Source organism: Canis lupus, chromosome 16 (genome assembly GCF_003254725.2).
Source record: "Canis lupus dingo isolate Sandy chromosome 16, ASM325472v2, whole genome shotgun sequence".
NCBI classification, from domain to species: Eukaryota; Metazoa; Chordata; class Mammalia; order Carnivora; family Canidae; genus Canis; species Canis lupus.
The window spans coordinates 14,903,752-14,916,647 of record NC_064258.1 but is presented as its reverse complement, the minus strand read 5'-3'; the positions used below and the strand labels follow the sequence as shown (position 1 = coordinate 14,916,647).

Here is a 12,896-nt window from a genome sequence, read left to right as displayed (position 1 = left end):
CTACTTATTTTCCTGCCTTATTATTTAAGGCTTTTTTGTATGTATGCACTGATTTTTTTTTAAGCTATATTTTTGAGGAATAAGCTCTTCAATTTATAGGTGCTGTATCTTTTATAGTCATAAGTTCATTAGTTTCTAGAAATACACATTTGCTTCCATGTATCCATTAGAGTGCAACAATACTGAACTCCTATGGGATTTTTCACTGATGAAAGTTGTTTTTATACTTACCTGTTGTATTGAAGCAGGTCTGAAGGCCAGGAAGAAAGCTGACTGGTGATCTGAATTGCAAAATGTTGAGAACTGACCAGAGGGTTGTCATGGTGCCTGATGACTCTGTGTGTGTGTGTGTGTGTGTGTGTGTGTGTGTGTGTGCGCGCCTAATGACTCTTAAGTACAAAGGAAGTAGCTGGGGAGGTAGGAGGGTAGCAGGACTTAGCCTAGGAGAAGCTGATAGATAGATGTCAGGATTTTCCAGGAAGAGGAGCTGGGCAGGAAGGGATTCTAAGGAAGGAGTGTGAGGAGGAGAACCCATCCAGGCTGCAAGAGAGGAGTGGGGCGGTCCGTGGATAGAGGAGGTGCCATCGGTTCCCATCACCGCTACTGGGGAGGGGAAGCTGGCCCCCGAGTAGGAAGGCACAATGGAGTCGGTCGCCCCCGTGTCCAACAGGAAAGAGATGGGCTTCCCCGCTCCCTGGAGCAGGACCCTGGGCTGGGCCTGGGTTAGGGGGTGTCCGAGTCTGGGCCCCGTCAGTCATCGTCCAGTCCGAATAGTTGAAAGGCTGGACTTCCCGGCTCAGGGTTTCCTCTGTGTGGAGGCGCCAAGGATCCCCCGAGCCCCGGGCAGGCGGATTTCCAGGGGCCCATCGTTGGACATTGAGGGCATTGCCGCGTTGGCTCCTTGGGATTGGGACATTGACGGGCCCATTGTCCCTCGGTGCCGCATCTGAAGCAGGCCCCAGGCGGGGTTCGGTCGGTTCCCCCTTTCTGCGGGGGTTCCCCCTTTCTGCGGGCTCGCGGAGCCCGCCGGCCGCAGGGCTGCCACCGAGGCTTGGGTCTGGAGTTGGACCTTCTGCTGGAGCCTGGCCTGCCTCTGAAGTTCAGCCACTTCCTCTCGGGTGTTAAGGACTTTAAATGCCATTTTCACCAGGTCGGGCATGGGAGTTTGAGGACCCTCCTCGGTCTTCTTTAGTTTTCTGCAGATATCGGAGGAGGACTGATACACCACTGCAGTGGTAATCCACGTTAGCGCATCTGTAAGGACCAGTGGGGGGGGATCAAGGTGAGACTCTGGAACAGTCTGCGTGGGAAAAACATGACTCATGATGCTGAGAGTGGCATGCACACGAAGATTTTCTTACCCTTTAAGTTTCGTGGCAGAAGTCTCTCTTTTTATTCGGGTCTGATTCATAAAACACAAACCAGTACGTAAATTTATCATGAGAAACTTTCCATGAAATGGTATAAGGAAAGAGGTCTTACAGGTGTTTCTTCCGCAAGTTCTGAAGTTCTGGGTTTTCAAGTGTAACCTTTGGTGCTTGATTTTTCTTCTGTTTTCCTTATGAGGAGAACATTTTTAAAGGAGACTGCATGATTCAGAGCTGTTTTATGAAAGTTCCTTAAGAACGACAAAATGAAAAGAAGGACACCATTTCCTGTAGCTTCCCTCTGAGGGACACAACCCCTCTGTCTCTGGCTTGTAACGCTTCCACGGCGCACTCCTGCAAGGATGGGAGCTTGCTGTCTTGTCGCTGGTCTGGGGTGGGATTAGGGATGACCCACGGGTGAAGGTGACAGCGGGAAAGCTCTCGTAAGCCCTGGTTTTAATCTGCTTCTGAGTTCAACTGTGGAGTCGTGCCGGAACCCAGGTTTTGTTCTCAGCTTTGTTCTAGGGGTTCACTAGCTCATGACAGAGTTCAGAAACTGGGTGAGTAGTAAGGAAGCCGTCTCTGTTGGAAGAAAAGCGTCTTTATGATCTCCTATGAATGGGCTCTTTTTCTAACTTAGGAAGCACCGTCAGGGAGTCTTGTGGGCTCTCAACCTTAATTCCGTTTTCACGTAAGAACGACTTTTGCTCTGAACTCCCAGAAGAATGACAGGACGTTTGGAATTTCTGTTTAGATTTACATAGTGTTGCTGCTATAAAAGCAATTTTTAGTCCTTTACTGGGCCTAATGGTTTTCTAACATATGCAAATGAATTAAAATCTAGGAATGCAGTTGACATCCAATCATAATGATCATTTGTTAGTTAATTCAGTCTATAACACTTTGATCCCTAGGAATTTAGCTGTGGTTTTATGAGTTTTCCCGTATGATTGCCCACAAATGTTTATGTTGACTAAAATTGTAAGTGGTTTAAACTGTTCAAACAAATTACTTAGCAATTAAACCTCCAGCAAAATTGTAATTCATTTTAAATTTAGCACAGAGGTTTGATGCTCTTTCTGAGCAAAACTAGGGGACATAACGGTGAAATACGGAAATTCGGTATTTTGCGTGAAGTGTTTCCGACAGGACAAAAACATTCCCAGCACTGGGCATAGCAAAGCCTTCCACTAATGTGAATTAATTTTGTAGCGAAGGATCACTTGGGAGGATTCCTGCTTTTGAGTTTTATCCAGGTTTCATTCTTAAAGCACCCTTTCCATAAATTTGTGTTTTATTCCTAATTTGTCGTACTTCACCTTTTGATATTTAAACAGCTCACATGCAGCTAACCGAAGTCACGGTAGTATTCGCTTCTCTATCAGGTTATCTCCTGCTATGTTGAGAATTGCAAAGCCAGAGCACATTACAAAGAGTCAGTTGGACTTTGATACCAAAATTGCATTTACGAGGTTCACACTCCTTTGTATTTCACCAGATAGAGACAGCAACAGTGTTCTCAGGTAATGTGTGCTTCAGCCTCCGTGCCAGAATTTATAGTGTCTGGATTTTAATATGTAGTGTTGATCTGTTAACCAAAGTTGTTTAGTTTTGTTTTGTTTTGTCCACAGAGGCATGGACACCTGCCCCTGGTGAGTCTTTACGCTGAGTATACATACTCAGTTGTCGGTATGTATGTATGTATGTCACTTTGAGGTTCTTTCTCGCCAGTGTTACCATTCTTGACAAAAAAAGTCTTTGTGTTTGATGTCCTTTCTCGTTTGTTAGCCAGGGTCTACCAAAACCATTACTTTTTGATGACACTTCAGTTTTGGCCCAGAATGTCACAGTCTGTATTGAATCCGTCATTTCATCGATCCCTCGTGGCTTTTAATTAACTTTAGCAGCATTCGCAGATTTTCTTGCACTAAGGGGAGTCAGAGGAATCAGTCTTTCTCTACATTTTTTAAGTCATTCCATAAAAATATTCCTGTGACGTAACCTGAACTCAAAACGCATTTCGTCAAAAGGGAGAATTAATCCAGTTTGATGAGCAAGTTTTGAATTCGATATCCTTTGTTTGATACTTGGTCCCGATGCTACATCCCGTCTTTATGTTGTAGTTTTGTGTTCCCGTGCTAGTTTTGCATACGTCCTTGCTCAGAGGTCTGGGGATTAGACTGCATTCTATCCCTGTTTTATGTCAGCTGGTATTTTCATTATTTTCATCTTGCCTGCTTTCAGATTTTCCCCTCCTTCCCCAACTTTTCCAATTGTTGAGGTCTTTTGTCTTTTTTTCTTGCCTGCTTTCTGGGAGTTTTGTTTAAGGGAAATGAACCTCTTGCTTCTTACAATTTATGTTTTCCTAGCCATTACTTAATTTTTTTAGGAAGATGAGCAGTTCAAAAAAAAAAAAAAAACAACATGAATATATGTTTTTGTTACTGTGATAGGGGAACATCTTTATCATTTCTTGTCGAAAGCATTCTTCAACCCCGAGCATTTTACATACTAAAATGAATCTGTTGCCTATACGGAATGGAAGACTAGCGTAGCAATAAATGTTTCCCTCACAAATACAGTTTTTTATTGATTGCTAGCCATTTTGGTTTCATTTATTAATGACTTTGTCACTGATCAGAAAACTCTGAGGTAGTATTTCTGTTTACTACTTCGGGAAAAGACTAATTAGGACCACTATTTGTAACTCCAACATAGCTTGTTAATTTTCAAGTTCATCGTACCGGAATATGCGCCTGCGTGTGTGTTTGCAATCGTATTGATGTTTCAGAGTGTCTTCCTAATAATTTACAATGTCTGTAGATAGCTATTTCAATATTTTGTGAGGTCTTATTTTTCTTTGTTCTTTTATTAAAATAACAGCAAGTAAATAGCCCATACTTTTGGTTGTGTCCTATAAGAATTTCTGCTTGAAATACTAGGAAAGAATAATGCTAGTGTTATACGAATTTTGTCTTAATCATCAATTATCAACTATTTTTTAAACTATTTTTATCTTGAGTATGATAAATGATCATGTAGTCAAAGACTGTGTAGTTTAAACATATACTGTTCTTCGGTCGATAGTTTATGAGATTCATTTCATAGAACTGTCTTTATGTTTCCATTTTGTGCTCAGTGTCCTTTTGTAGAAATCCAGATTGACTACTTTACACTGTGCATATATTTAGAGCATCACAAATGTGGGCCATCAAAATGATAATTTCATGGTATCGGTGAAACTCTGGATAGAATTTTCTGTCCTATCATCTGTCAGAGCTTTAATTTGTTAACTTTACACCTCCTAAGTGTACTCAGTTAAATCGTGACCCGGAAAGGTCATTGAATATATGACACCTATAAGTACATACCTATCGAAACTGTAATTAAGATGCACTTTGCCATTTTGACCAAAATGTCATAACAGCAGAGGCACACCTAAGTCTCTTAGTGGGTTTGTCCTTGGTGTCATTGAGAGCAGTGTGGTCGAGAGTAACCCACTACTGGTCCCTGAGCCTCACATGAAAACACATTCTGTACCAGAGGGTGGAGTACCTTTCACTTCTTCGTGACACCTCTTTTATTTTTTTTTTTAAGATTTTTATTTATTTAATCATAGAGACACAGAGAGAGAGGGGGGGGAGGGGCAGAGACACAGGCAGAGGGAGAAGCAGGCTCCATGCATACAGCCCGACCTGGGACTCGATCCAGGGTCTCCAGGGTCACGCCCTGGGCTGCAGGCGGCGCTAAACCGCTGAGCCACCAGGGCTGCCCTCGCTACCTCTTATATGGTGCTACTCACTGCAGAAATGACAGAATGAGCATGGGACTACTCTGTAGGCACAGTGAACATTTCCCAAAGTCTTCAAAGTGCACAGTCCCTTCAGGGTAGTAGACTAGCTGTGTTGTGTTACCTTGGGCCTGTATGTGTCAGTCGGCGGTAAATGACCGAGATCATGTGGTTTTCATCAATATTAACACTTACTGGGGCACCGTTTCTAAAAGGTCAGGAATGACGGAGCGAAACATTTTCCCGAGAATGCTTTATAAGACGCCTTGAAAACATGAAGCAATTTAACCCACTTGATAGATAGTCCGTGGCTGCTGAGGTAAGGCTGCATGTCCAGAGCGCAGGGCATTGGCAGGAATACGGAGCAGCGGGGCCGCAGTGTGCGCAAGCCCCTTTCGGGGCTGGGGGGCTGGGGTGCCGGGGGCCGGGGGGCCGGGGCCGGCTGAGGATGCGGCTCGGCCTGCATCGCACACCTTCCATCGTGGTCCTCCTTTCTCTTTTGTGGAGAACACTTCTTTGCACACTCAAGTTATTCGTCAATCATCACACATGTGTAGACTGGTCTAGCGATTTTCTGGTAGGAGCTTGTTTTCATATTTAGGCCCTCGGTTTTTATTGAGTCACCATCAGCAGTGATTCGAAAAAATCCTCTCCGTATTTGCCGGGTTGGAGATTTGTTTGAAACCTGACCATCCAATAAGTCGTTCTCTGCATGCCGTGTGACAAATGTGTAGCGTTACCAGCAAAGATCATATTAATTCCTTTAATTAACACGTGACTCGAGAAGTCTCAGATTAATCAGCACATGACTCGTGGTTATTCGTACCCTTGTGGGAGTTTTTTTGCCACCAAATGCAAATACCAGGCTAAAAATACTGCTTTGTTTGTACATGGAGCGACTATTCATCGCAATAGTCCTGTACATCTAAGAGAACAGAAAGTAATTAAAATGTTGATCACTATAGTAAATCTCCGCAACGGCTGCTTGTTTGTATTTCATATGTGCTCACGTTTCTGAGAAGTTAGCTCTTGCACAACCACCTACCATGATTATCTGATATCCTCCAGAAGGTTAGCTGGGTGGTTTCCTATGTTACTTAGGAAAAACTTTCTTTTCGCAATCGACAATGTCAGCATCAATTTAAAGTGTAACACTAAGCACGTGCTTGCTCTCTGAATATCGCCCTCCAGCCACCCTGCCGAGGATCTGGCCGTGACACTTTGAGGAGATCATCGATCCTCACTGTTCACGGCACTTTGCCTGAACACCCGGGCTGCCAGGGCACCTCTGGATCCAGCTGCCGTTGTTTCCGTGACCCAAGGTGCGCTGACCGTAGCAATTTACATTATGTGTGCAAATTAAAAGTTACCTTGCAACAGCAGTTTTCTTTAAAAAATGACCTCGTTTTCCTCCATGTTAAAGTTCTGTTATGTTATAGGAGTTGCATTTTTGTATGATGCAAGGATCTTTTTGTAGGACATAGTCACCCGCCAAGATGAGGATAGGTTTTTTTTTTCTTTTCATTTGGGCTTAGGTCGGAATCTCCATAAGGAAAATTATCTTATTTTTCATCATCTTGTGCTATGTCGGAATATATATATGTGCTATTTGATTACATGTTTTCAATTTAATTACATTTTTTTTACCAGATTTAAGTCTAAAATAATTGAACTTGTCATATATTGCTGAAAATCTTTCTTCTTTCTGCTCCTAAATTCTCCACTTGAACTGTCACAGTGGTCTGATTTATCCTGTCCTGTTTATAGTTGTAGTGATAGAGAGAAATACCTATTTAACATTTTCAATGCAAATTGTTTTAGTTGCAGACTGCAACATGAGCATACTGTTAAATCTAGCATTATCCGAGTTTTGGATACCATTAGTATCTTTTCTTTTCCTCACAACTTTTTATGTCTGCGACGAGGGAAGGAAAATAGAAAACTTCCAATCATTAACATTTTATGATCCGTTAGGGTAGAGACCTGACTTGGGCTGTTCAACCAAAGTTTTGCTGTTCGGGTTTGAACAGTGTTAACTGGGAAACGGCCACCCCATTAAAGAGTGTTCCCCCCAGTATTGGTAGAGACAAAGTAAAGTCAGATACACGCTGTATCTGTCATTTTTGTTACAACTTACTATTGTTCTTCAGTTTCTGATTGTTCATTATTTTAAGGCACATGTGAGCCTTGTGCAAGTACATTGAAGTGTCGTGCTCTTTTGGTGAGAAAATCTTTTGTATTTATCAGAGAGCACATGGATACATACGGTATATAAGATTTTTCTGTTTCTGACGCACTTTTTTTCTTCCCCTAGAGATGTAGAGCTTTGGGGATCATGAACAGTTTTCATCCTGATTTGTAATGATCTGTTTGTCCGTAGATAGGAAAATGTTATGAAATAATACTAAATATTCCTAAGTAAGATTATACCTTGTAGAGATCAAAGCCCAACATGCATGCAGTTAGATTTTGGTCATCTTCCGGAGCAGTGAGTATGCGTGGTGTACGGTGGCCATAAGCACATGTATTCCGTGTCGGCTGTCTCTTACCTCGGTCTACTTATGTTTTCAGTAGCATGGCTAATGTTCATTATAAAATCTTGATCTTATCCGTGAAAGTCTGTAGTAAATGTAAACTTTCAAGTGTTTGACAGCGGCACGATCCGCCAGGCTGGGAAGCTCATTTGACTAATAGGTCGTTGGCCTACTCTTAATTCAGCCTTTTGTCCATCCAGCTGCGTGACCTTGTGTGCATTCCTTTAAATCTCTGTCTCTCATCTGTGCACACGTGGGATTCCGGGGGAGCTGGAGCTGGGGTCGCAGCCCCGAGTTCCCTGTGTTCCACAGCAGCTGTACTTGCTTGAACAAACCTCCTTGACTCTCCGAGCCTGGTTTCGTGCTCTGAACCCCTGATGTGATCAGATGCAGACTGTCGTGAGGATCAATTGAGGCAATAAATGGAAAGCCCTGTGAGGGGCTTGTGGCGAGGAAAGCTCTGTGTAGGCTTATTAATCTCTAGTACCTGACTTTGAACAACACCATTACTTCCTGATGAAGTACTTCATCAGTACTTCCTAATGGCCGACCTGATGCAGCGTCAGCCAAGTTATTTAACCTCTTAAGCTCCATTCATTCAACTACAAATATGGAGAATTACTCTTTCTTCCAGAATTCTCATAAGGAGTGAACTACATGAGCTTAAGTAGGTAACATGTCACAGCAGTGACGTCAGGTCTTCCTATCCTGTCACTGGGTATCACCTCTACCTCGTGCATTTTCATCTAGTGAAAGCTTCCTGAGGCCCAGCCTCATTTTAAGTTCTGGGGGAGAGTGATGAGCAAGACAAGGACTCTGTATTTCTGGAGCTGACTTCCTTGTGGGGTCTCAGGAAATAGAGGAGTGAGCCAATCAGTAATTTCAGAAAGCAGTAGGTAGTGTGGAGGAATGATGTTGGGTGACAGGCAAGGAAGTGACGATGGGTAGGGGGAGTCATGGCAGAGCTTAGCGGTTGCAGATAGATCTATTGCAGAAGGCAGCCCCAGAGCGTTTTGTAAAGACTTTTCTTTGAGATAGTCATAGACTCCCATGCAGTTGTAAGAAATGACACAAAATATTACCATGCAGAGTACCGTAATACACACATAACCAAACTAAAAGTCCGAGCATTCTTTGTGAGGCATTTAGAGTCGAATCTTGAATGATGAGAGGGATTATGTCAAAGAGCATTCCAGGTGGAGGGAATAGAGAGGTGCCGATTCTGAAGTGGGAAGACGTTGGGGCGTCGTCTTCACTGAGCAGGGCCACTGTGGCTGTGACCCTTGCATGAGGGCATGAGGGCTTTATGAAAGGTTGAGCATCCAAGCCACTGTGTCCTGCAGGGCCTTGACGGTGGTGGTGCGAGACTTGTGTTCTTTGTGCAAGCAATCACACTGGTTGTGCTTCAGCAGAGTGCTCAAGATCTCCCTCCATAGTTTGTCAAAACTGTCACCTCTCCCCATTTTTAAATTGGACCTCAAACTTTTTCATCTCAAGTATCAACAGTACAGGATGGAGTTTCTAGTGTATGGGAAAAGTTGACCTTATAAAAGTATTTTATATCTCAGTATTGAATATGTATCCAATAGGACGTTACTACCATGATAGTTTGATGCTCACTATATCCCTTTGAACTTTACCTGACTGAGCTCTCCCTTTTCACTGTCAGAACAATTATATTTGCTTTTCTTCTTGAACTCCTGTCTCTTTCATTTCCTCCATAGATTTTATTTTATGGTTTTTATAATGGGAAGATGTTTTAATAAGTATCCTGTTCTTTGTGTGTATGTGTGTACATATAGAGACCCGTATACATACACATGGACGTAAGGTTTCTAAAGTTTTAGTGTCTTTGGCTACTATTCTAAGTGTGAAAATCGGTCAGAAAGAATTGTTATCATAAATAGTACTAATATAAATGCACAATTGATATAAACGGCAAAATTAATAGTATGATTGGTAATTTTTAAACATGAAATATAATGCCATTGGGATGCCTCTCTTAGCAAGGTGGAGAGAGAGTTTATAAAATTTCAGTTCATGTACCCATGAATGAATACTATGACCAGGGTGATGTAAAGTCTGGTGGAAATTAATAGTAAACATAAGTGATATGCTGTGGGGCTTCGAAATGAAGTTTGAATGATTATTAGGTATGTTGTTTGTATATTATATATGTTTATAGTATGTCATTACAGTAGGATGAATTACACTGTTTTCGAAGTCCATGTAATGTTAACAAGGGCATGCTAGGAATGAATAAGCAGGAAGGTGCTTACCTTCCTGATGAGGGGGTAGATGTGTGTAAAAACTTGATACTGTTCCTCTAAGTTTGCATAAATGTTTACGTAACGATATATCTTATGTTATAATATTAAATATATATGTATATATATATTTATACTGATATATATATATATATCAGTTCTGAGAAATGATTCTTTGACTTAAAATTGGTCTACTGGAAATTCATGTAGCATCTTTCACCTCTTCCTCCTTGAAATGTCACAGAAAATACGTAACTGAGACAGACCAAGGCATGTGTGAGTGGGCGGGCTCTGGCTCCTGACTCAGCACTGTGACTTTGTAGATACTGTGTGTGAATTATTTCCCAGGATTCTTTTCTTCTTTTCTTTTTTTTTTTTTTAAGCCAAACCTGAGGTAATTCCATGCTTAGAGACAGTATAGGTCTTTGCCGTGAGCTTTCTGCCTTGGTGAGTTGAGTTTCCGCTGTCTGCAGCCTTTCTTTCCTGTTCTCTTTGTGCGTGGCTCCCAGTCAGCTTGACGCCCTTCCCTGATCATCCTTCGGGATTGAGGAGGCAGGATCTCTCAGCAGGAACCGCCACCACTCTCACCATCCCATCGTCACTGTCCCTGAATTTAGGACAGATGAATTTAGGCCAGGTGGCGTGTGTCTGCTGTCATGCTCCTCTTTTTATGGAAATGAACGCAAAGAAGGAAAGACTGGATGTTCTGTCCCAGGCTCAGTGACGCCTTGACTTTAGAAAGGCTTTGCGGTTAACAGGGGATTCTGTGGTGTTCCAGTGCCTTTTACCACTCACTCTGGAGCACAGTACAGGAGGAGCAAGGAGGAGGCCTTCGTTCTGGTAAGTGACAGAAAAGCGGCGGTGGGGTAGGATGTGATGAGGGCGAAATGGCATCGGGTGCTACCTCAGGAGCTTTCGTCAGCTTTCGGGGACAGGAAGGACTAGCTGAGCCAGGGATCAGGAATCGACAGCTGTAAACCATCTGGACCTAACTGCTGTCTTTCAAAATTCTTCACGTGCCCTAGGAGTGTGTGGAGGTCATGGTCTGAGTCGGAAGGTGGTGGCAGATGGACATGTAAGCGCACACGTGTTTTCATTCTGCCTCTTGAATGTGGGAGTTGGTGTCTTTCTGCAGTTTGGGATCCTTGGCTGTTCTCTCTCTGGACGTTGCTTCTGTCTCTGTCCCTCTTTTCCTGGGACCTCAAGTAAAGTATCATGGGCCTTTTGCTGTGGACCGTGTGTCTTCTGTTCTTTTCATTGCTTCTTCTGCCTACTCTCCAGTTTTGGTATTGCCTGTGTGCTCTGTCTCAGAACCCACCAATCTTATCCTTTCCTATGCCATCCGAGTTTTCTGTTAAGCCATCAATGAATGTTTGATGAAAGATAGTTTATTTTATCAACCTAGAATATCCATGTGATTTCTTCATATGCATTACACTCTCCTCATTCAGTTCTCCATCTGTTGCATCCACTTCTGTCCATCTTGTTACCTGTTTTTCTTACCAAGATGATCTTACTTACTTCACAGTCTTTGCTTATTTTTATTCTGAATTATTGGTTGCATTTTCCTTCCCGTGTACGTTTCTGGTAACTCTTTGGATGTGTGCCTAACACGGTGAATGAAAGAACATCGAGGGCCAGATGGTTTATTTGGTTGGTCGATAGTCCCTTCTTCTCTTTGGTGCATCGAGCTGGCCTTCGGTGCCCCTGTAATTTGTCCCTGTTTTTCCCCTGTGGACAGTCTGTGTTTTGACTGAGACCCACTAGTCAGAAGCAGGCTCTTTGTCCTCAGCACTGGAAGGCCTCACAAGCACTACGCTAGTCCTTTCAGGGATTTGGAGCGTCATACTTAGTCTTCTGCCCCATGCAGCTCAGTCGTCTGGCAGCACCCCGGTGGGTGGGTCTGTGTTTGTGGGAGACCCGTTCTCGCTAGCAGAGGCTCATCCCGTAGGTACTGTGAAGCCACGGTAACCTTCGCTCGGTCCCGTCCCCTTCACCTCCCACCTTGCCAAAGCACAGGTCCTGTGGGAACGTCAGCCTTGCATCTGGGCCTCCTTGAGTTTCCAGTGTGTCACTGTATGGTGGTGGTGTCCTCTTATCCCAGTGGAGCTGATGTCCTGAGCTGGAATCGGCAAGTGGCCTGGGGACAAAATGGTGCCCCATCATCAGCCTCCCCAGTGAAGGGCTCTCTGTCCTCTGCACGGATCCTTTACCTAGCTCTGGTCATCTGACAGCTTCCTGACTATCGCCAGGAGCACGTCTGTGCGTAACCAGCCTTTTCTGGTTGTTGGGATGGAGGCTTCAGCTTGCACCATGTATGTATGTATGTATGTATGTATCTTCTCAGGAAGGAGAAGTCCCTGATTTAATAAACAGCTTAGAAATTGTGATGTGTTAATACCTTAAAGATGGTGGTGAGCAAGTTCTTGGTAACTGATGGTGCACATAGCGAGTGCCCCATTACTGCTTTTTAAATTGGATGCAGAGTTCTTTGTTCACTGTACACAAGAATGTGTGATTTTTTTCATTCTTTTTTTTAGATTGTATTCAAATTCAAGTTAGTTAACATATAGTGTAGTATGAGATTCAGGGGTAGAATGGAGTGATTGATCGGTTGCATATAACACGTAGTGCTCATCACTTCACATGCCCTCCTTAATGCCCATCCCCCAGGTACCCCATCCACCACCCACCTCCCCTCCAGTGACTCTCACTCTGTTTCCTACGATTAAGAGTCTCTTATAGTTTGCCTCCCGCTCTGTTTTTATCTCATTGTATTTTTCCTTCTCTTCCCCATGCCCATCAGTTTCGTTTCTTAAATTCCACATATGAGTGACCCAGAGGGCTGACACACCCAGCCAGAGAAGCAGGGCGCCCGGGGCGCAGGGCAGCCCTGAGCCAGCAGGTTTCCCGGGACTTTACAGCAGCTGCTGTGGGA

The 12,896-nt window shown here is 43.5% G+C and overlaps 1 protein-coding gene across 14 annotated transcripts in view; it reads left to right on the top strand.

The window, feature by feature from the left end:
* LOC112664407 (adenylate cyclase type 1-like) overlaps positions 1-12,896 on the top strand; it is a 53,132-nt gene that overhangs the window by 27,845 nt on the left and 12,391 nt on the right. For 2 of the 14 annotated variants that reach the window (XR_007402706.1, XR_007402705.1), the window contains exons 5-6: positions 2,999-3,019; positions 6,349-10,798. The exons of 2 other annotated variants lie outside the window; for them this stretch is intronic. Coding sequence is in view for 4 of the 12 variants with exons in the window: in XM_049095043.1 (XP_048951000.1) it covers positions 2,999-3,019; positions 6,349-6,615 (288 nt within the window). In the remaining 8 variants the exon portion in view is untranslated. Of the gene's footprint in view, positions 1-2,998; positions 3,058-5,372; positions 5,564-6,348; positions 11,193-12,896 lie in introns of those variants that run through there. 10 more of the 14 variants (XR_007402710.1, XM_049095042.1, XR_007402707.1 and 7 more) reach the window with 9 other exon arrangements.